Below are 25,162 nucleotides of genomic sequence, written 5' to 3' on the forward strand. Positions count from 1 at the left end.
TCCGTAATCCCTCCGTGGTGTGTGTTTAATTACGGCTAGCTTAATCGTAATGTGCGAGCGTCTCCCATCTCGTCTCCCATCTCGTCGCCTGACATCCCTAAAGGTCAACGTGTCATCTCTCCGGGGTTCACGATAATCTCGGGAGTTTTTTTTTTTTTTTTGGAGGAGCGGTAAAAGGAATCGTTTCTTCGCTTCCCCGGAGATCTGGAGTCGTCTTAATTAGCCTGAGAATATCTAATCTCGGCATCCGTCTCATCTTAACCCCGCCACAAAGGTAATGAGGAAGAAAAGACTGCATTAAAATTCAATTCAATTATATATCCTCTTTAATTAGTCATGCCTTTTAACAAATTGTAATAATTGGCTTCAAATTGCTGAGGGGGACGCCGTGAGTTTAATGCGTTCATTAGCGTGGCGTGGTTAATAAAATATGAAACATGATAGTTGATAGTTCAGTGGTAGAAAGAGTGGTTCGTGTCAATGCGTGACCCAAGTGCTAGATTTTTGTATATTTGAAGAAACATCTTGAATCATCTAGTGTGATATTGGAATTTGAGGAAAAATCTAATAAAAAGATGTGATGTTCTTTTTATTATTTCTAAATGATGAGCTCTATCAAACCAAACATGCACAATAGGTAAAATCATCCAGCTGAGGACCAACAGCATTAGTTTAGTTGTATTTTGTAATTTTTTTAAAAATCCCGTTTTAACCTACCCCTTATCCCCACCCACATCTCTGTACTTAGTTTTGATAACTTTTAAAATGAAGACTCTGAGTGACAAAGGTAGCATTCTAAACTGTCATATAGCCACTTTTCAACAAGAAAAACATGTAAATGACAATTTGCTGCTTGTAACAGTGAAATGTCACTATGAAGAGGCGGGGCTTATCAGTTCTGCAGTTTTAAACAGGAAGTCAATGGTCCTGTTTCTATACCAAGCCGTTTTAGATCAAGATCACAGTTTACAAAGATAAAAATGTATAATGATGTGCTACGTATGTTCTATTTCAATACTGAGTACCTTTAAAAAAAGCATTGAATATTTCCTTTAATCTTGATCAAGAAGGTTCTAAGTTCAGTTCTAGGATGGTGTGTGGAATCTGCTCTCTTTTTCTATAGCCTTTCAAGGACGCTCCGGTTCTAATCAACCTTATATGAGTACCTTTATTGTGGCATAACATGTTTTAGAATGCAAAATAATGTCTACTGAAAGCACACATTACTTCTACTATAATCAGCCAGGCGTTCCCTCATCAGGAATTGAGCAAGAACGTCATCAACTGGCAGCACAAAGAATTACAAAGGTGAGATAAACAAAAGCTAGCTTGCCAACATGCTAATTTAAACACAATTTAAGTCTGAATGAATGTGAGATGAGGCAGAAATGCTCAGAACAAGTTTGGTGATGATTTGTGGACTTGAAAACAGCTCAGAAGATCTCGAAGACTTACTAAACAGGATTAATGAATAAAGTTAAGGATTAATGAATAAAGTTAAATACAAATCCATGTATGTTTTTGATGAGCGAGCAATGTTAGAACAGGGTTAAAAGCTCAAAAAATCAATTTCACATATTATGTCCTTCTCAGAGTAGTTTTTGGATACCATACTTTTACCACTCGACTACTTGAGTATAATTTAGTTTGAGCGAAAGCTTTGGTTTCTCTTCCTACTGTGAGTAAGTTAAATACAAGTGAGAAAAGCTACATACATGATTGAAACATTGGCGTTTCATACGTTGCTCCTTAAGATATGATTTTGTTTTTCTCATTTTTTTTAGATCTAACCTTTGACAATGCCGTATTGTGTGCGTTATTGAACATTTTTCCTTCTAACCAAGGCTCAGGAAGTCTTCTCCAATCTCCACGCACTGACATGATCTTCACATCTCCATCTTTGAACCACTCAACTCTCCTCATTACCGAGCATTAAAGCCAAATAAGCCTGAGTGTGCCATTAGCCTGCCGCCGTGCACTCCAGAGAAACCCAGGGAGGGCTGAGAGTTAAAAGGGCTTTCCTCCTCAAATTATCCAATAAAAGTCCAATTAAAACAGGTAAGAGTCGGGAATCTGGTAATTAGCCAAAGCGTTCCAAATGGAGAAATATGGGGAAATAAAAAAGGACAAAAAAGGTGGTTTCAGAGTTAGGAAAATGTCTTAAAAATGTTTGCAGATACATTTTTCAGTTTTTGCAGTTAAGTGGGACTATTCTGATGGAGAAATGCCTCTGCAAAAACAGTGAGGCAACATGTATTGGGCTAAAAATGCAAAATCTAAATGAATGAGTGAGAAGTTAAATGAACTACAATGTTTTGTTTGAAAAACAATGCTTTTATTGCACCACATATTTTATTTTGTGTACATATCATGTCTATTTTTAACTCTACCTGCCCATTTTAATATCCAGTAGTTATTTATTGTCCATTGTTTTTGTATTTATTGTTCAGTGTTATGTTTGTGTTGCACCGAACCGCCAGGACAAGTTCCTATGTCCGTGAATCCTGTTCATTGATAAATGGCAATAAACTTATTCTGATTCTGATGTACACATCCTTACGTATCAGTAGCATGATGGCAGAGTGGTTAGCATTCTTGCCTTCAAAACCAGGACTAGACTGTTCTGTATTGCATGTTCTCCCTGCGTTTGCGTACCATTAAAACTAAAAGAAACCTCATTCGTAGCTTGAATCTTAGCAGTCAAAAGTAGCATTATGTTTAGAATGTCTATGTTCCTGTTATAACATTTAAAGGTGCCCTACGTAACTTCTCTGGTGGTGCTCGTCTCCGTGGAGATGTTATTGCTTTGCCTGGAATGTCCAACAGCAGACATTAAATCTGTCTAGCATTTATTCAACTACAGGTATTTTAATTCCTCAAACGAGCCTGAATAACATGCATTGCTATGGTGAGCGTGTGATGCATCTCCACAGATTACAGCAATAACATCTCCATGGTGACAAGCAGGATGCAGACCTTCAATTCAAGGCAAGTTACATAGTTACATGTGCCTTCAGAAAAAGAAAATTCAATTTCAAAAGTAGTAACAAAATAAGTTAAGTTTTTTTTTAGGTAAAATCTTAATTATGTCCACTACGTTTTAGTGAATGGACAAAATATAGTACCGTAGTCTATATCTACCACACCGTTCCACAGCAGTAGAAGTTTATTACCGTACACAATTTTTGGTTAATATCTACTTTCTCTTAAAGGCGCAATGGACGATTTTTCGGCGATTTGAGAACGCAGACGGAAGTGCGCATGCGCACTCCCCCGTGTGGACTGATACAACACACACGTGCGTTTGTTTATTAGCGCAACGGAGCGCATCGCATCGCTCGTCTCCCGTAGATTTCTGTCCACTTCTGCGTCAGCTCGAACTGTCTTTCTCCGTCTTCATTTTGCCCCGTACACTGAGGGAACTATATTATGATAGATCCATGCGCGGAAACGTGGGGACGAACCGCACGCGGCTGCAGGTGAGCGGTAGGTGCGTTTTATGATTGATACGTGGCAGGACAAATGATTTATTCACGCCACGAGGATTTATGATCAAAAAATTGCTGAAAAAAATTGTCCATTCCACCTTTAATGAGAAATCCCACGCTCACACATTATCCTGGATGTCATCGGCAATTATCTCTGGAGTAGACTTTAGAACCAGTCTTTTAACAATCTTAACAGACTTTTTGCCTACCATTGAGCTCCTCTTAATGGAAACCCACACTTTTCTTGCCTATTTAATTGAAACCGTTTGAGATTTTGCTTACCGCACCTAATGCCAAATTAAAAGAAGGGGGGGAAAGATGGGAGATACTGTCTGCGCCTTCCCGGGCGTCACCAGATCTGGCAACGCGGGCTGACAGCTAGTCCTTTAATCCTGGAGAAAAGCCGGGGAAAATTGGATTCATGATGTGTCACATTTTAGCCTTTCTGTAAATGGGTAGAATAGAGCGTCAGGTAGGAGAGATGACAAAAGCCGAACGTGAAACAATAGCGCGCTTCACTATCGGATAATCTGCAGAGGCAAAGGGGAGGGGCTGCGAACAAAGCGTGATAAGATTAAGGTTATATGTGAAATTTGTCAGCAGCTTATCGGCGATTGGGAGTCTGTGAAGGGAATAATGGGGGTATTAGTAAAGCAAGAAACGCTGGAGATCAGATCAGCGCCGGCAAACATATCAAAATGAATGAAGTGGAAAAATTAACCTGTGGAGATGAATAATGTGCCGTTATCTCTATGGTGATACCACACCGAGTAGCAGGTTGTATGGAAGAGGAAAATGACAAGTAGCACAGTGGCACAGTCCGGAGGCAGTTACCCTCTGACCAGAAAGTATTTTGTTCAATATCTGCTTGAGTAGCAAGAGGATTCTTGGATGATTAAGTAGAAATCATTGGGAGTGGCTTAACATAGGACATGCCCTTTAATCATCCCATATTAGTATTCTTAAATATTAAGTGAGAGTGTGCTATAAACTAGCACTAATAAACTATGTGATAAATACTGACCATATATATATATTCTTTTAAATCAAAACATGATCGATTGTATTGTGGTTTACAATGTCATTCATTGATAAGTGACATCTCTTCTGTGAGTGGCATCTCTTGTACACAGGCTTTAGAGAATGTGCAATCGAAAGTGCACATAGGCTTAGGGATCTTCTCAAAATGGGATGAAGCTGAAAAGACGTAATTTTTTTCGTCTCTCTCTGGACCCCCTCCCCCCCTCAAAAGACGAAAGACTGGCTTCACATAAAATGTTAACGCGTTGATAAAACGATAGTAGCTTGAGTCCACCTTTAGTCCCTGAACATCCTTTGGTATGTTTATCAGTAGAAGTTATGAATTCTCCAAATAATGTCACCTGTTGTGCATGTTTGTTTACTCAATCCACATGGTCCACGGCGCGCTGTGGCCAGCGCGGGGAGCGGGGCGGGTGCTCCCTCGCACGGGCCACTGCGCGCCGTGATCACAACGCGCCGCGCACGGGCCGCGGTGCGCCGTGCTCCCCCCTACGCACTCCCCGTGCTCCGCGCCGCACCCGCCGCCTAATGTTGGCCTAATGCTCGTTGCTGAGAGTTTTTTAGCATTTCAAAACAATTACTGCCACAACGATGTATTGAAGCTTCAAAGCAACAAAAAGACGAAATGTAGGTTCAACCCCCCCCCCCCTCCAAGACGAAAAATATTACGTCTTTTCAGCTTCAACTCATTTTGAGATGATCCCGTAGGGACTGTGCAATCACAACTGCACACAGGCTTAGATAATGTGCAATCAAACCTGCACATAGGCTTAGAGAATGTGCAATCACAACTGCACATAAGCTGAGGGACTGTGCAATCAAACCTGCACCTAGGCTTAGAGAATGTGCAATCAAAAGTGCACCCAGGCTTAGGGACTGTGCAATCAAAAGTGCACATAGGCTTTGGGAATGCGCAATCAAAATCAAAACTGCAGAGGCTTAGGGAATGTACAATCAAAAGTGCACATAGGCTTTAGGGATAGTGCAATCAAAACTGAACTTAAAGACTACTTTTGTTTAACGAGTGTTGAATGATTCATGCACACAGTGTTATCTGTTAGAGCCTATGACCCTCTGTCCCAAGACAAATTTCTCCATTGGATCATCTTAACTTATAATGTCTAATATTAAAATGAAATGAGATTATGATCCGTGAGTATAGATATTTTAAGCCTCAATCAAACTTAAAAGCGCACTAGTAACTTTTCTAGTGAAGGTTTTTGCTTGTCTTCATGGAGTTGTTATTGCGTTATATGGAATAAAACTTGATTTATGTTGCATTTAAATTATTGTGGGTGTTTTATTGCTCAAATATATCTTGGAAAAATATCACCTGGGCCCATCACCGGGCCTAGTTAGCCGTCTAGTCATTTCTAGTCATAGGCCTTGCTGTGGGATATTTTCCTTAACAAAATCAATCCTATTCTTCCTTCCAAGTTTTCTAATTATCCAATAATACAATAACAATTTAATTTTTTTCTTATCTAATTGTCTTTTTTCCATTATGTGCTCTTATCTTTACATGCAAATTCATCATACAAGCTAATTTGTAACATCAATCTTTCTTGTTCTTGAGAAGGGGAAAGATCACATTGTGTTGAAAGTGCCAATTATCTCTGAAGCTGACGAACAATTAACCGCTCCACCTTTACCCCCGTATAGACCTGCGCTAATCAGTCCATTACCCGGATATGAATATTTAATAAAACTGCCTTTTGGAATCGCCAATTACCAAGGTTAGTTCAAAAGACACTGCATAACAACAATCTACTTTTCCCTCCAAGGTTTTCCCAACTAATTAGCTGTATCCTGCCATCATGTTTGCACAGATAGTTCAACTTTCTCTTACAATTTGGCGTCTTCAAAGTCATTCGTTCTCTCTTTAGTGATTATTTTTTGAAGGCGGCATCAGCAGATGAGCTCTAGGAGAAAACTCACTTCTTAGAGGATCATTTCGCCTTTAGACAGCTGTCTTTTCACAAAACAGGGATATGTCATCAAGGAATGTTTCCCAGCCTTAAGAAACAAAGTTGTTCAGCTCATTCATCCGCCCAGCGCTAATTTCTACCTGTCGTCTGGAGAGGCTAAGGAAGGAATATTAATCTGGAATGATTTGAAGCTTTTCAGATACTCAACAGCAGAGAAGAAAAGCATACTCTTGTTATGGCTGCCATTTTACATTTTGACAGGTTGAAAAATCAAAGTCAGTTTTTTCACGGTGGGTGTAGTTAAACATCCGCCCACGAGGTCGCCGGATCTAACCTTTCTCGCCATTCTGTGCCTCTTCTGGCCTGTACGTGAATGTGTAAATGAAAAATTTAAAATTGTATCAATGACTTTTGTTATTAAAGTACTAATTTAGTCTGGTTTTAGCAGTCGAATATATAGAATATTTTTCCCATCATACAGCCCTTAATTGAACCAAACTACAGTGTTTGTACTTCTGGTACCTTTTCACATTTGGTCGTGTCACAACCACAAACTAAAATAAACTGTATTGGCGTTTTTAGTGAAAGAGCAACACAAAGTGGCACACAATTAGTCTAGGGAAAATTGTAAAATATAAAAAACTAAAACGTGCAGGGTGCAAAAATATTCAGCCTCTTTTCCACAAGTGCAAACAATTGAGCTCAGAAGTTGCCTGATGACTGCTGAAAAGACTGAATTTTGACCTAATGATTCAATAGAGTCCATCTGTGTGTAATCTCATCTCAGTATACATGCAGCTGTTCTGTGAAGGATACAGAGGTTTGTTGAGAGAATGTTAAGGGGTTAGGTTGTAAAAAGATTTCCCGAGCTTTGAACATCTCACAAAGCACTCTCAAACATGGTGGTGCAGCATCAGGCTGTGGGCTGCTCTTCTTCAGCAGGGACAGAGAAGCTGCTCAGAGCTGATGGAAAATGGATGGAGCCAAATACATGGCAATCTTGGAGGAAAACCTGTTGGCGTCTGCAAAAGACTTGAGAGTGGGACAGAGGTTCAACTTCAGTAGGACAACACCTTAAACATGAAGTCAGAGCTACAATGGAATGGTTTCAAACTAAACATATCCCTGTGTTAGAACAGCCCAGTCAACGTCCAGACCTAAATCCAATCCAGAATCTGTAGAAAGATCTGACAACTGCTGAAAACTGCTGTTCACAAATACTCTCCATCAAATCTGACTGAGCTTGAGCTGTTTTGCAAAGAAGAATGGGCAAAAGTCTGTCAGTGAGCAGAGCTGTAGAGACAAACCCGAAGAGACTTTTAGCTGTAATTGCAGTGAGGCGATTCCAATAAAAAAGTTTGCATGCTGCACTTTCCCGTTTTTTGGGAAAAAAAAATTAAAATCAGGAAATCATGATTTTCCTTTCACTTGACAATTGTGTGCCATGTTGTGTTGCTCTTTCACAAACAATGCCAATCACAGTTTATTCAGGTTTGTGGTTTGTGGAATGAATACTATAAGTCACTGTATAAAGTGTATTCTGTGTACATGTATTCTGACTAGACAATATAATTCAAAATCTTCAGACTGCATTTTATTTGTAATCTTAATGATGCCACAGTTCATTTTGCTTTCTTTCAGCAGTGAAAATACACTTTACACCTCTTGAGTAACAAAATTGTAAAAAGCAAAACTTTTTTGCAATTTATAGCAGTTACTATATTGAATAACTGCCTGTTATGTTATCTTGTAGCCATAAAACATTTAAGTCGACAACACAACACACAACCTTCTGAACTATCTTTTTCAGACACCAAATCACTGCTAATTTCTACCTGCCACCCATCCCGACTTGGCAGGGGGATCATACACCGTTTTGGCCGTCATGTGGGATTTGACGCTTAACCTTTGGCCTGGCTTGACTTGTTTTCCTGCAGCTGCTTGGTAAGAGTAAATCCTTTTAAATCTTTATCTGTCTGTCGGCAGGTATGCGCACGGTCACCTGAGCTCTTTAAACAAGCACACCTCAGCGCTTAGACCTGCAATTACCCTAACCCTGCCAAAAACGCCCAAAGCGCTCATACCTCCATCCACTCCTCTCCTTTCTAATTACAAGCGCCCCAGGACAGGTGAGGAGTCAGAGCCCGATAAGATCTCCTTTTTCCCCCTTTTAGTGTGTAGCCAAAACACACCACGGTGCACTGACACAAACGCTCAGAGGGGAACAGAGGCACCAAAAAATGCAGAGAATTTGCAGAAGTTGAAATGTTGGCGACAGCAATTGAGGTTAAGCAGAGGTAGGTCGGAGCTGTGTTTGTTTTCACTGCAAGAGTCATTTGGCAAAAGGAATAATGGATGATTACCATGGCGCTGTAAAAGCTTCACATATCATTGGTATTCATTTTCTTTTATTCCATTTAAATGTCCTCTGCTGCATGCAAAACTGACTCATCTGGGTTTTTGTCGTGTTGTCTATGTATTTCGAGTTGTGATATGTTTCGTTCACACATTTGATCCATGCATTTTTAGTCGCTCTCCCTCTCCGGAGCTAAAAATCGCTTCTGACATCATTTGGTGGTGTTCCAGAAAGTCGGTACGCTTTTGCCAAAAGTGATCATCAAGCCTATCAAATTACCACATTAAAATGCAATATTATAACTTTGGGGCAAACAGTGAAAAAAATAATAATCTAATTTCCAGAGGCCCAGACGACAAGGTTGAGATTAGTTTACTTAAAGGTTGAATGGACGATTTTTTGGGCAAAAATCTAAGTCTTATTTCCTCGTGGCGTGGACTGCCGATTAGTCCTGCCACGTATCAATCATAAAACGCACCTATCGCTCACCTGCAGCGTATATCATAATATAGTTCCCTCAGTGTACGGGGCAAAATGAAGACGGAGAAAGACAGTTCGAGCTGACGCAGAAGTGGACAGAAATCTACGGGAGACGAGCGATGTGATGCGCTCCGTTGCGCTAATAAACAAACGCACGTGTGTGTTGTATCGATCCGCACGGGGGAGTGGCATGTGCACTTCTGCCTGCGTTCTCAAATCACCGAAAAATCGTCCATACCGCCTTTAACACGAATAAATGCCAATTCAAAAATATCCAAAATCCTTCAAAAACTGAACTAATGCATTAGTTCAGTTCATTAGTACAACTATTGTACTATTGGGAGTTATTAAACTGTTGTGCGAAAAATATTCTTCTGAATTTATGCCTCAATGATGTGAAGCAAACTACAAAATGATAGAGTTAAAAGGAATTATCTAAATGATATTGATAATCACTTTTGTTCAAAGTGAGAGTTTTGACGTAATGGTAGTATTGACCTTTTGATTACATAGTGCAATAAATCAATCTTTTCTAAATTGCTCACTTGCCCCGTTAAGTGTAAAAATCCCCAAAACATTTGACAATTTAAAAAATGACATCACTTGCGTCATCTGCCAGATCACATGATTTATGACCTGAAGTGTATTCATCATCAAACCGTTAAAAAGCGCCACAGACACTCGGAGATAAATGATCTGACAAGTGCATACCATGGAAGGGCTGTTAAAAGATATGCACAGCAACTGGGGTCATACGGCAAACTCTGATCATTAAAGACGGATAGTTATATCGCATCAATATTAGGCACAAAAAAAAACATTATACAGGTTGAAATTGAGTAGATTAAAATGCATCTGAGAAATACGATATTTAATAAAGATGTTTTCTGATATTTTAATACCAATTAAAAACATAAAAAATTTGAAGGGCACAAATTATTTTTAGCAGAGGATCTGAAACTTTCTATTCTGTGTTATTGTTTTGCCTGGAATGTTTCACAAAATGCCATCAATTGTGGCAACGTCCAGGGAGACGAGCAGGAGACTCCACCAAACCAAGCAGCAATAAAAATGTAATTGAATAAATGAAAGATGTGAGTTTGTTCCACATCGTGGATCATTCCCTTGATATGAGGTAAACATGGTCAAATCAAACATAGGTTTTATTGATAATAATTATAATGCTGATGGTTGATTATAAAGTTGTTGTTGATGTTATCCTCGTTTTGGTTCAATCGGATTCTCGAATCAGTTTCAAAGCTGAAATCCAGTGTGTTTAAACCTGTGCTTTGTCATCCCTCTAATCTGATTGGTCACTACCTAAAGCCCAGCCCGCCAATCATGAATCCGAGCTAGTTCGGCCTCTGCAGCTCAGTGAGGCTGGAACTGTGGAGGAGAAGGATCTGAACATGAGCCGTGGCCTGAACGCAAAGTGAGAAGGACGAACACGTGTCTCTGCAGCTAAAGGCTCTGGACACAGGCTCAGGACACAGGCTCAGGACACAGGCTCTGGACAGGCTCAGGACACAGGCTCAGGACACAGGCTCTGGACACAGGCTCAGGACACAGGCTCTGGACACAGGCTCAGGACACAGGCTCTGGACACAGGCTCAAGACACAGGCTCAGGACACAGGCTCTGGACACAGGCTCAGGACACAGGCTCTGGACACAGGCTCAGGACACAGGCTCAGGCTCAGGACACAGGCTCAGGACACAGGCTCAGGACACAGGCTCTGGACACAGGCTCTGGACACAGGCTCAGGACACAGGCTCAGGACACAGGCTCTGGACACAGGCTCTGGACACAGGCTCAGGACACAGGCTCAGGACACAGGCTCAGGCTCTGGACACAGGCTCAGGACACAGGCTCAGGCTCAGGCTCTGGACAGGCTCAGCTGTGATTGTAGAAGTGTTTACAACAGTGAGAGTGCAGGCCACATGCAGTTATTTTAATCACAAAGAAAGGGTTAATAATTAGGACCAAATCAAAAAGGTTGATAGAAAAGTGAAGCTTTTGTCTTACAGAAAACCTTAGCACATAAGAAGCATTTGTATAGCCATGATTATGACTTTCTGGAGAGGTTTGATTGTCTGCTTCGAGTAAAGTACAGGTAATATATTTTGAATATTGTGAATTTTAAAGTATTGCAAATTGCAATTAGATTTGCAATTGTTTTTCAAATTAAGTTTTCAGTTCACAGTCCAGTTCACAGGAGCATTATCACAGGTAATATTGTTTAGAGGTAGAGGTCTAAAGTACAGGGCTACATTACCTAAAAAAGTACAGCCAATGCATTTAGTTAATTACAGCTACACAATTTGATTTGATTGCGATTAATTGAACACCTCCATTGAATATTAAAAAAATAAAAGTTCTACTGTTGTTGCTGGCTGTCATCCTATCCGTCTATCCTCAGGGCGTTTCAGCACACCGCGTTCACCTTTCCCCGTGCTTAAGCAATAACTAAACGCTCCTCAGTCTTCACGCTCCATAGATCCAGAGCAAAAGTGCAGATTGCCATGTTTTCAGATGAAGATATTGACAGCTCATATTTTAAGGGCAATCACCTACTGCTTGCCATCCAATAACAAAAGAGCGCTTAGCTTCAGTTACACCTCCGCCCTCTCCTGTGCTGCTCCTTATCTTCTCATATTGTTCATGGCTTCAATGGTTTCGCCCCTGGCACAAGTCGGCATGCGGCTGAAAACCAGAGATTAATGATTGGGGCATTGCTCAAGCTCGTCTCCCTCTACTGTTCCATTCTTTCACATCGCTTTTTGGGGTTTCTTTGTCGCTTTGATGCGTTTGCCAAAAAGAAAAAAGGGTTTTACATGTTTTCCAAAGCACAACTCTTTCAGAACTTTCCAACAAGTAAATTAGTGGTAGGGTTACTTTTTATATGGGAGGTGAGTGCAGAGTGCGGTGAGTGATTTACTTTTAAAACATTTTCTGTTTTTGTCTTTGTAAAAATAAAATGGCAAGATTTTATTAGCCAAGTAATTATTTAGCCAAGTCAGTGTAATCCCTCATTTGTTCAGGAGTGATCCATCATAGAAAAACTTTCAACGGTAGTCATCTGGACAATTGATTGGCAATGTGCAGGCAGCGCGCAGGCCCCGCGCAGGTCACATGCAGGTAACGCAGAGGTCACACGCAGGTAACGCACAGGTAACACAGAGGTCATACGCATGTAACGCACAGGTAACGCAGAGGTCACACGCATGTAACGCACAGGTAACGCAGAGGTCACACGCAGGTAACGCACAGGTAACACAGAGGTCACACGCATGTAACGCACAGGTAACGCAGAGGTCACACGCAGGTAACGCACAGGTAACACAGAGGTCACACGCATGTAACGCACAGGTAACGCAGAGGTCACACGCAGGTAACGCACAGGTAACGCAGAGGTCACACGCAGGTAACGCACAGGTAACACAGAGGTCACACGCAGGTAACGCACAGGTAACACAGAGGTCACATGCATGTAACGCACAGGTAACACAGAGGTCACACGCAGGTAACGCAGAGGTCACACGCATGTAACGCACAGGTAACGCAGAGGTCACACGCAGGTAACGCACAGGTAACGCAGAGGTCACACGCAGGTAACGCACAGGTAACGCAGAGGTCACACGCAGGTAACGCACAGGTAACACAGAGGTCACACGCAGGTAACGCACAGGTAACGCAGAGGTCACACGCAGGTAACGCACAGGTAACGCAGAGGTCACACGCAGGTAACGCACAGGTAACACAGAGGTCACACGCAGGTAACGCACAGGTAACACAGAGGTCACACGCATGTAACGCACAGGTAACACAGAGGTCACACGCAGGTAACGCAGAGGTCATACGACGCAGGTAACGCAGAGGTCACACGCAGGTAACGCAGAGGTAACGTAGAGGTCACACGCAGAAGTCACATGCAGGTAACGCAGAGGTCACACGCAGAGGTCACATGCAGGTAACGCAGAGGTCACACGCAGAGGTCACACGCAGGTAACGCAGAGGTCACACGCAGGTAACGCAGAGGTCACACGCAGGTAACGCACAGGTCACACGCAGGTACTGCGTTGGCTTGTCAGCCTGCATGCATCTGGTCTAAACTTTTGTAAAAATTTAATAATGCTGAACCAAAGACACAGCATTTTCACAGCACCTAAATGATGTAAGTGGTTTAACAATAAAGCAAAGCTTTTACATTAAAATATTTCCCATTGTTGTTGTTTCAGCAGCCAACAAGGCCCGCGGCTGAATCTAATCCTTGCACTGTCTAGACTCTTTTGTTGTGTCTCTTTTGATTGGTTCCTGTGTTTCCTGTTGGTGACTGCAGTTAAATTACAGACTACAATGCAGCGTGCTCTTCTCAGCACATCGAGTGACTTGTAAATAAACTCAGGTTGCATCAAGTCAGACACTATGACTAACTCTTATTCAATATTTCTCTGTGCGGCAGATGAATCTCACTCCTTTCAACCAACTGGAATCAGAAAGTTTGAATAACTTTATTAAAAATGTGTTGTTACCAGTGTTGATTACAGCAGTGTTGCTTTTGGAAAACAGTTTACGCTCCTATGTTGCCATCAGGGGTGTTACATTCATAATCCAAGAGGACTGTGAAAATGAAAGTGCCAGAGCTCAGATTTCCTTTTTTCAGAAATTCAAACACCTCCACCATTCATTTGAATGCCCAAATTGCCTTTAATTAATGAAAACTATGTATCAATAGCTCTATAAGTCCTTGCGCCCTCTGCTTTTTTGCAACACAGTTTGGATAAACATGCTTTAGACAAACCGCATGAACAGATCTACACCCTCAAAAGAATTACCAAAGTAATTTATTGGCCAAATAGAGCTTTTCTGTCTCTTTCTACTCTCTCTGACTACTCGACTCTGCTGTCTCTGTTGGTGTAATTGGATGTCACTTTCTGGTAATGCTTTCACATCAGGTTCCTTAAAAACATCTCTTAAAAACAATGTGTAGATGATTTGTTAACACACATGTTTTTGGTTAATAGCTTCTTAAACAACTAGTGCTTATTAACACCATATAGTTTATTAACTATTAAGTTAAATAGTTTATTTAAAATGATAGGCCTTTATGCTGAGGCTAACAATATTCCAATCCTTAAACATTGTTCATAAGAGGCAGGAGAAGAGGTGCTGTTTGTTGTGTTGTATTGTATTTATGTGTTTATGTATTTATTGACTTGCAGCTCTGATACTGATATTTAGATTTGAACATTCATAGCAAGCTCCACAAATCTATCTTAAGTTGAAGAAATCACAAATGAAAACTTAAGTAAAAATAAGAACTAAATGCATTTATCTGGGTTAGAGGGCAATATATCAAAATGTATGAAATAGTATGAATGTTGCTGTTGAAGGGCCAATTAAAAATTTAATATAACAAAGTTATGTTGTAAACTTTCCAAAAAGTGTAAAAGAATATTCCTGTATTTGAGTAATTATACAAACATTTCACACCTACTATTTAAACCTGAATAAGTTTAAAGACATGTTTTAAACATTTCTGTTGTTATCGCCCACCTGATCTGAAATATGAAATAATCTGTTGCATGATTGACCAAACATACAGCCATATGTTTTAGCCGCTCTTCTATGGAAATGTTAACTCATTTGTCTGCTCAAAAAGACAAATCTGATGAGTCGAGGACAAACTTTGAAAGTGTATTAAAAATATTGGTATACATTATTAGCAATTTTTTATTTTATCGGCCGATACAGATCCTGAAACCGATGTATCACCCATCCTGTATTCAACAGTCAGAACTCACCTACTGCAGCCACTTTGATGAGGATGGCATGGAGGTTGGCCGCTAGCATCTCAGACAGTAGCTCTTCCTGGTCCCGCCTCCACAGGTAGGCCAGGGGCTGCAGGCCAAGCCGCATACATCTGCATGACAGGTGAGGAGAAGGCATTGTGGGACGGTGGCCACATTCTGACCCGCTTCAAAGCAGGACGGGAGGGGTCTTTGTCATTCTGCGAGAAAGCATGGTTCATCTGAGGGACAACTGCGCTCAATGCCAAACTGTGACCTCGACAGCTCTTTATTCAAGCGCCAAGAAACCGCGACACAAAGAACCACGCACACTGCCTTGTTTAATTATAAAAGAGCATTGTTTCAAATGAAAAATGGATCACAAGGTTTGGCGTGTAATGTAATATGCTGAAGTGTTGTTTTACATTGGCACAACAGGCGAGCACCAGAACGACAGATTTACTCTGTACCAATGTTTTCATCTACACTGGTGAAAGACTGCAGGAGGCCTTTGGATTTAAGTGATCTTATCCTCCAGCTAGGTACTCCGGGCAAAGATCCTGGATCAATGTCTCAGGAGAAGCAGTGACTCACAACAAATGTTCTAACAGAGACAATAAAGTTTACCTTAAAGGGCACCCAGCCTGCTCGTCTCCAGGGAGTCGTTATGGAGTTGGTTATAGTTTTTATTGATAAAATAAAATGAAAAACACACTTACTGTGAACGGGAGCCTCTCCACAGATCTGACCTGTAACAGGCCTCTACTGAGATCATCCACAGACATCATTCGAATTTGAATAAACATAACATTGTGAAAGTGAGAGGCAGAACTATGGGCTGCCAAACGTGTTTTTGTATGATAAAATGGAAACTGAAAGTAGTTCCTCCGTTGCTGCGGCGACTGTGCAGAGCTTATGCTGCGTTCCAGTCGTCCTCGGAGCTCGGAACTCGAACCTCGGAGTGACGTTTTCGTCGGAAAAAGTGTATTACAGTGACGACTCAAACCAATAATTTAAACAAGGAAAGTGCTAAAAATTGTCAAAATGAGGGTCCATTTAAGTTATTTTATTGATCCGGACAGTGTTAAAACATTTCCAGTTTTTGCTTTTGTTTACATTGTCCTTGTAGACGTCAGAAACATTAGCATTAGAAGTGTGCCAAAATATTGAAATATTGATATACTGTGATATACTGTGATCGATATCCTGGGCTGCTGTATCGCCATGAGTTATTTTAAGTGTAATTTCCTGATTTGTTTTGTGACACACTACAATTTTGTTGCTTGTTTAAAGAAAGGAAAGTGGTTTAGGCAAACCATTTGACATTTTGCTTATTTTTTTTATGATTAAAAATGTGTGTCTTTCATTTTGAGTTTGTGCAGGTCGTGGGTTGTTAAAATGTATTGGGTTCTTAAAAAATAATGATATATTGCAAATTAACATGACTAATATATTGATCATCGCATGAATCGTGTATGGCATCGTGAGGGACCCTGTGATTCCCAGCCCGCGCTAACAGCACACTTACGGTAACTGCAGATGCTCAGAGGCAGCGCAGGAGCAGGTTGATCTATCTAAATGTTCGTTTTTAGAACAGGAACAATGTAAATATTTAGCAGAGTTGTAGCCTGTAGCGCCTCATTGACACATAAGTTTACTATCACACTTCCAGTCAATGCAATAAAAGTTACATAGAGCGTATTTATTGTCATTATTTTATGAAAGACAGACCGTCTCGTTTGAGGTCCAGCTTCTTTCCTGACGTTAATTATGAATTGCCATAAACTAATACATAAGTCCCACCATAAATCCGAGGGTAAGACGCGTGACCGTTCTCAGTTTAGTCCCACTGCTGCTGCCCTATGACTGTATATTATTTTTAGTTTTATTATTGGCTGCTCTCAAACGTCACAGTATGGCATATTTTACAAAGTTCAAAACGTTCCCAAGCACTTTTTTATGACACATCAACTTAAAATAAGACTGTGCCGTAAAAATCAAAGCAGGTCTAAATAAAGCCGTGTAAACAGAATGCGTGTTTGGGTGACGACGGGGTCAGGCGGAGGATGTGGCGTGTGCGTCATCGAGAGGCAGCGGGTGAGGGGAGGTGGGACACACTTACACGTTCTCCACACGGACTCTCTGGTAGTCGGACAGGATGGCACCGGCAGACACCGCCTCCACATGTTCCTTCTCCTGGACACACACACAGACACACACAAGTTATCATGGATTACAGGGAGGAACACGTGATTTGATAAATGAGTGTTTTTACAAAAGCAATATGTGGAAATTACTTGACTTTTAGCACAGAAACCTTTCATTCTTGTAGTTTACACAGAGGCAGGCAGTGGGTAGACCGTCCACCAGAAAAGTTACATCGTGAACCTTTGATTAAAACCATGAAAAAGCGGACTTCTTTTGTCTGAGCTCTTGTTGAATGGGCAGAGAACATTAGCATGCAAATGGAACCAACTTCCATACATTCTGCTTCTTCATCTGAGCAAAAAGTACAGGGAAGTATTACGCCCGGTTGGCCAAAATCATTTGTCCGACCTTTCATTACACGTCTGTATCTCCCACAGGGCCACATCCTACTTATCAAACGTGTTCTGTGAGCTCTTGTAAACAAACACAGAGCCTGGTGCAGCTCTTTCGTACTCTTCTGTGACACTGGGGATGTTTACGCTGTAGAGATATGAAGCACAACAGGGCCGGCCCATATCCTCCTGCTGCACAATGCACTGGATATGGTCAGGACACACACAGCAAGCAGAAACAACACACTCACTGTTGTAGATATAACAACAATAAAGGATGCATACAGTGTGGAGGGTCAGGGCTCAGATTAAGGATTTTCACTAGTATAGCGGTGCTGCTAAACAATCCGTTAATTTTTCCAAATTTGTATAAAAATTTGATAATTGCAAAACACGAAAGTGACCAACAATCAATATTTTCCATTGATATCGATTGAACACGATTATTTATTCAAAATGTTTTTGTAAACATTCTATTAATAAAAACTCTTAACTAATTAACTTTTAAAACACTTTTTAAACATGTTTTCTTTAAATAAAACAGAAAACTTGCAAATAAAATTAGTTGTTGAACAAATTAATCAACACAAAGTCAGATGGCCTCATTTACAACTTTCTTCCATATCATCATCACTCAGATGACTATTTGCAGGAGTCTCATTTACATATTAATTGTCATTACACTCACAAAAAATATGTATTAAGCCTTCTGATGGAAAAATAAAGGTTGCTGTGGTTTCCATCATGGTGTATTTTATGTGTTATTCAAATTGTACCGCTCTATTTGACGTTCTATTCCATTTTTTGTTTTGCTATTTGATGACGGTCCCTAAGTACTCTCGTCTCGGCTCCGGTTGCACATTTGATGACGGTCTCTAAGCACTTGTCTCGGCTCCGTCTGCACATTCGGAATTCCAAAATACGCATCTGATTGTTAAAAACGAGGTCGTAGTCACTTGGCAGTGTAAATATGAGTATTTTGGCATGTGTATGATCTGCAAAGACTTTTGCGTTTAGGAGCTATTGACCTCGGAAGTCTGAATCTGTGAATATGACACTAACTTTACCGCACGTGGCTCCTCCCACTTTCAGACTCGTGATCTGAGCAGGAGCGGGACTTGTCATGACAACACAGCGTCCCTACATGTGTCATGCCGTTATTGACGATCGATTGATGAGTGATCAGTACTTTTAGGCGCTTTGGTTACACAATTGAACACACATTTTTGTATCGCAAAAGCTGCGATACAAACACACTTTTTTCTGACGAATGCATTGCATTTGAGAGAAATTGCGTCGCATTTTGCGATGCGATACCGCTTATTCTGAACCCTGAGGGTGTTCAGTCCATCATGGTATTGTGTTAAGTACACATCACACACACACACACTGGGTATCAACCCATCATCCATCCATCCATCCATTTTCTACCGCTTGTTCCCTTTCGGGGTCACGGGTGACTGGAGCCTATCCCAGTGACTTCGGGCCTTAGGCGGGGTACACCCTGGACAGTGGCCAACTCGTCGCAGGGTTAACACAGAGACATAGACATTACAGACATTACATTCACTCTCTAGGGCCAATTTAGAGTTACCGATTTTACCTAACACATACATGTCTTTGGACGGTGGGAGGAAGCCGGAGAACCCGGAGAGAACCCACGGTAACACGGGGAGAACATGCAGACTACACCATCATCATCTTCTTTATTAGTATTAACCTTTTACTTTTCTGGATTAGTATCTTAAGCATCTGTTCCATTTACCACAGTAGGGCTGCACAATGTTGGAAAAATGTGGCAATGCGGTTGTTAAATACTGCAATATTGATAGTTTTATTTCTTAAAAGTACTTAATTTTCTAGTCAAAATAAAGGGACAAAACCGATACTAGATCAAGTATAATTTTGGGCTTGATATGGTACAAGAAGGCATTAGTAAAATCTGCCTTTTTAAATTACTGTATTATTTGAATCTATTTGAGAACATTGGTGCTATTGTGATATATTAAGCATTTAGAGATACTGACTATTGCATTGAGCTATCGACGCGCTATTGAGGTTTGGTTGTATAGACCTATCGATTTATTTATTTAAGTCCCATGTTGATTATTGTCATTTCAATTCAAATTTGAGCCATACCACAGTGTGATCGTAAATGTTGTATTGTATGTTCTCAGAAGGTTAATGCCAGATTCTCAGTTACTACGAGTCGAGTGTGGTTTTGGGCCTGTGCAAGCGTCGCCAGCAATTTAAAGGACACATATTTTGCATGTGCCGTGTCGTTATCGCACATTGCAAGCGGTTTCATTCATCCCGTTTACGAGCTTGTCTTCTCTGAGCCTCACAAAAACATTTGCTTTCAAATTTGCCAGATATGTAACGGCAAAGGTAGAGCTCCAAGATTTCCTGTGCTGTTTTTAAGTCCGTAAGTCATCACCAAAGTTGTTCTGAGCCTTTCTGTCTCAAAATCACATTCATTATAACTGCACGCTTGCATTAGCATTTCAGGGGAAAGGTAGCTTTTGTTTATTTACTCTTGGTAACTCTCTCTGCAGCCAGTAGATGGAGTTCAAACACCAAATCTCGTTGAGGATTATGGTTAAAAACTGATAGAAAGTCATTTTTTCCAGATTCATTCAAACCAAGCAGTACCAAACTGACAATCCCATAGAAAAGCATGAAAAAGACATGTGGCTACACTCCGACTCCCCAAGCTTTATTTGTATTTGGGCATGTGCATTTCCCAGCCCTTCTCACGGCTCTCCCCACATCCCCAGCTGGATCCTCTGACATCCCCACCCCGCATTGTGCCTGTGAGTGGCATGTATCTTTAATATGGCTGAGGGCTAATCTAATTGCTTTTCATATCATATTCATATTTCACAAACAGCGCGACAAGTGTGCGCTGGGGAGACGCCGGCGCAGCCTTGAGATGTCGTCAATCTCCTCTCACAAAGGCGGGCCTGATCCGCAGTGACACACATGTAAATATAAATATGTGCATTCATAAAAGCTGCACGAGCCGTGTTCTGATAAATGTGGATGCTATTTTTAATGTTCCCCAAAGATGGAGGATAGAAGGTTCCATGTGTTTAAGAGCAATAGATGAGGAAAATATGAAGACAATATTGTTCAGTAATTTATTTTTAATGTTGTGTGGATGGATTTAATTAACTTGTTTTACTTTCTCTATTCAAAAACATGACTTTGGATGTGTTTATTTAACCACCCAACACTACATAATCCTTCAGGACTAGGACTGGACAAGATTAAAAAAAAAAAAAAAATTGACCGATCTCGATTTTTGCTTTGATTAGGTAGTCCTGTCCAAGCCTAGCACAAAGATCTGGAGATGGGTCCCCGAGCGACCACTGCTCCTGAGGAGATGCCCCAGCAACATTGACAGATGGGTCAAATGCATGAAAAGGCTGGGATCCACAGTGATCTCTCGGGTGGGCGGGTGCAGAGGGGCACTCAGGACCGAGCGGGAGTGGTCAGCGAGGCTTCTGTCAGTCCAGTGCAGGACTCTATGTGCGGCTGCATCACGGACAGGGAGATGTAGGCAGGGGTCGACGGCGCAGTGCGAATGAGAAGCAGGAGAGACTGGACTTTCAGTCAAATTGTGCATATTAAAGTAAAAAGGAGTGATGCAGTCGGTGCATCGGACCGTTGTGGTAAAGAAGGAGCTGAGTCCAAAGGCAAAGCTCTCTATTTACCGATCGGTCTACGTTCCTACCCTCACCTATGGTCATGAGCTTTGGGTAATGACCGAAAGAACAAGATCGCGGATACAAGCGGTCGAAATGAGTTTCCTCCGCCGGGTGGCTGAGCGCTCCCTTCGAGATAAGGTGAGGAGCTCGGCCACACGGGGGGAGCTCGGAGTAGAGCCGCTGCTCCTCCACGTCGAGAGGAGCCAGCTGAGGTGGCTCGGGCATCTGTTCCGGATGCCTCTTGGGCGCCTCCCTCGGGAGGTGTTTCAGGCATGTCCCACCGGGAAAAGGCCCCGGGGAAGACCCAGGACACGCTGGAGAGACTATGTCTCTCGGCTGGCCTGGGAACGCCTCGGGATCCCCCTGGAGGAGTTAGAGGAAGTGTCTGGGGAGAGGAAGTCTGGGAGTCCCTGCTCAGACTGCTGCCCCCGCGACCCGGCCCCGGATAAAGCGGCAGAAAATGGATGGATGGATGGATGGATAAGTAAAAAGGCTAAGCGTGGATATGTGAGAAGACAAAAAAAAACAAGTTGTCGCCCTTGACGCTGTTCTTTCTCCTAAACAAGTGTGTGCAGACTCCACTTCAGAACCATGCGCTGTTACTGCCACAGGATTGGCTCATAGCTTACCTTATCATCGAGATTGACAAAAGTTAACATCACGATCTGTCCATCTTTTCATCTTTGGCACAGCCCTTTTCAAGACCATATTGATATTATAAAAGTTTGGGTTGTATCAATATTGTCCACTTTAAAATTGATCCAGCTTTGCAAAAGTTGTGTTTATCCTTGACACAGTTGCTTAGTCACACATTAGGGATGTTGTGAAGCTAATCCTCTTTCGGGCAAGACTTCTGATGCGCCTGGCCCCTATAACACACACAGTCTAATATGGGGTAATTTGGCTCTCTCTAAAGATCTTTGTTGGCATTTGTGCAATAATTAAGGGTCCCTGAATGAAATCATGAATTGATTTTGTAGCAGTTAGCTTTGAAAGCAGGAGGGTCTGGGGAAAACAGTTACCAAATAGATGTAATTTAGTGTAATTTGTGGAATATTAGATCAACAAATTCAAATTATATTATCATCCAATAATATCCAGTAGTTAATTACTATTTAATCATACATTATGACTACACTTCTCTCCAAGTTTCAAATGGGACCATTGTTAATTGCAGGATCACTTGTGTCACAGTTGGGGTTAACCAGTGGTGTTCACATGCTGCTGATCTGATGCTGGTCTCAGTTTAGCCCCGGCTTCTGCTGCCTCCTCCAGCGCAGCCAAACTGCCGTGAGCTGCACTGGGCACTTGTGTGTGGACAGGACAACTAAAGCTTGAAACTTTTGTCAGGACAACTGGCCTCAGGTTTTATGTTGTTTCTAAAAGGATTTAACAGAAATGTGGCATGAAATGTGTCACACTTGGCAGTTGTAATTGCTGCCGGAATTTGTGCGTGTGATACTTTTCCTATTGAAATCCCTTTGGTGCAAATCATCACAGCAATATTCCAAAATCTATAGAAGAATATGTTGTTTGCACTGAAACTAAGCAATGAATCATAGGGTATGTAGTTTCCTTGCAAACAATGTATTTAAGTAAGGCTGCAACCATTATTTCTGTAGGCAAATAGTCAGAGATTTTTTCTCTCTCAATTAATCCATGAATCAAACAATTATTTCTATCGCACATTGACACTTTTAAATACATTTTAAACAGAACAACTAAATAAAAGTTGAAATATGGCAAATGATAGATGATGTCTAGATAGATGATATTTACATTGTATAACATTACAATAGTTAACATGCATGCAGCCTACACCTTACATACACCGGTGATGCCTCCACCTCAGTGTTCATTACAAGGCTTGTAATTAGGACGAAATGCCCAGGCCAGAAGCAGCGGAGGAGCGCGCAAACCTTTCACTAAATTACCTTGTAACCATTATCAATTTCCCTGGCTACTGGTCCTTAAGATAACCCCTGCCCCTCCTCCTCCCGGTGGGCCCTTTCTGCAATTTTTCTCTGGCTGATAAACACGCTGATTAAAGGCAACAGCGTGTAAACCTCTGATACTCTCTAAATGGAATCCATGGCCGGCCCAAGGCTTGTTGCTACACACATAACAGGGTCGGGCCGGCTAATCAGATAACGGATGTTCTGTGAGTGAGCGAGGGAGCGAGGGAGTGAGGGAGTGAGAGCGTTTCACTTTTTGGCCAAGAGTAAAATAGTCAAATGATTATTTCTATTGTACAACAAGACTTTTTACATACATATAACCAAATAAAGGTAGGAATAGGGTGACTGAGAATATTTACAAATGTATTATTGACAGAAATCAGAAATTTGATTCAATAACGCATTGGTCTTTGTTATAAAATGTATGGGTGCGGCAATATTGCCGTTTTCGGACCCACCCAGAGAATACATTTTTCAACCCGTCCCACCCCCGCCCCGTGTCTAGGCCTATTAAAAAGTTTCCATATTGAAATGCAATGTAGCTTCATTTGGACTGCGATTTTGAGTCAGCACCTGAAGGATCGTAACGGTGACAACATCTGCATGTGAGCAATGAGACATTTTAACAAATTAATCTGCCAACTTCTAATAATAAAGAGGGTGTTTACGTCTTTCTTTTGCTTTTTCTCTCCTTCCCACTCACTCGCTCTCAGTGCTGCAGGAGCAGAGCCAGATGTGGAGGAAGGTAGACACAGGTAAATCAGCTCACACAGAGAGCTCATGGACAGTGGGGACAGTGACGACTGCATAGACATGCTCTCTAAATATTAAGATACAAAATACTGGTTGTTTTATTACAATTCAACTCAAAGTTACAGAGAAACAAGCCGTCAGTATATTATAACCCGCCCCGCAAAAAAATGAAAATTTCTTGGCCTGCCCCAACCCGACAAGCACATCAATGATCTGTATAGTCCGATTACGATCAAAATATGACGATAACGATCATTTTTGATGAAAATATTTTTTTCTCACTATAATCGTAACACTTTTTATATTATACACCAAATTTGATATTGGCTTATATTGACTTGACTTGTCACGACTAATGGATAAATTGTTGCCGCTCTTATACATTTGGAAAACACACAAACTGCACCTCCATTTCCAATGAGGTGTTTACCTGTTGTCAGGCGTGGGAATTAAAATAATGTAACCCTTAGGAAACTGTTATGCTAATAGAGCCATATGTTTGTTGTGAAGAAAATTTGAGTGTGCAAGAGAAGTTTAAACTTTTACCTGTGATGCAACAATCTGGGGGATATTCAAACAGAGTGATTTGTGAGCTTTCAGAGAAGACAAGCTTTTCTGACCTCGACTTTCAACCATCTTGTTGCTAGATTTATGGATTGACACATTTCCATTTCTCACTGTGTACCTAATATAGTGGCCAAACAGCGAGGCTACGTACTGTATATCCCAGGTAAATGTATAGGCTGTGACGGTAATTATGTTGGACAGATAACATTTGAGCAGGAGGGCGCTGCAGGCACACTCATGTAATTCTAGGTACTCGCCTGAGGGGCCAGCTCTGTACTGACACGAGGAGAACCTGCTCCCACAATGCAACGTTCACGTCCTAAAGAGGCAAATTAAGAGATACAGAAAGAGATACAGAGAGATACAGAGAGAGATACAGAGCGAGAGAGAGAGAGAGAGAGAGAGAGAGAGAGAGAGAGAGATACAGAGAGAGAGAGAGAGAGATACAGAGAGAGATACAGAGCGAGAGAGAGAGAGAGAGAGAGAGAGAGAGATACAGAGAGAGAGAGAGAGAGATACAGAGAGAGAGAGAGAGAGAGAGAGAGAGAGGATA

The 25,162-nt window shown here is 41.4% G+C and overlaps 1 protein-coding gene across 1 annotated transcript in view; it reads right to left on the reverse strand.

Annotated features, from left to right (window-relative positions):
• Positions 1 to 25,162, reverse strand: part of dph6 (diphthamine biosynthesis 6) — a 118,933-nt gene that overhangs the window by 61,190 nt on the left and 32,581 nt on the right. Inside the window, exons 4-5 of the mRNA XM_072457998.1 lie at positions 17,204 to 17,277; positions 15,097 to 15,215 (exon numbers count right to left, since the gene is read on the reverse strand). Of these exons, the coding sequence (XP_072314099.1) occupies positions 15,097 to 15,215; positions 17,204 to 17,277 (193 nt within the window). The remainder of the gene's footprint in view (positions 1 to 15,096; positions 15,216 to 17,203; positions 17,278 to 25,162) is intronic.

The sequence above is a fragment of the Eucyclogobius newberryi genome, unplaced genomic scaffold, assembly GCF_026437365.1.
Source record: "Eucyclogobius newberryi isolate DKJ021-1_F unplaced genomic scaffold, fEucNew1.0.hap1 SCAF_21, whole genome shotgun sequence".
Classification (NCBI taxonomy): Eukaryota; Metazoa; Chordata; class Actinopteri; order Gobiiformes; family Gobiidae; genus Eucyclogobius; species Eucyclogobius newberryi.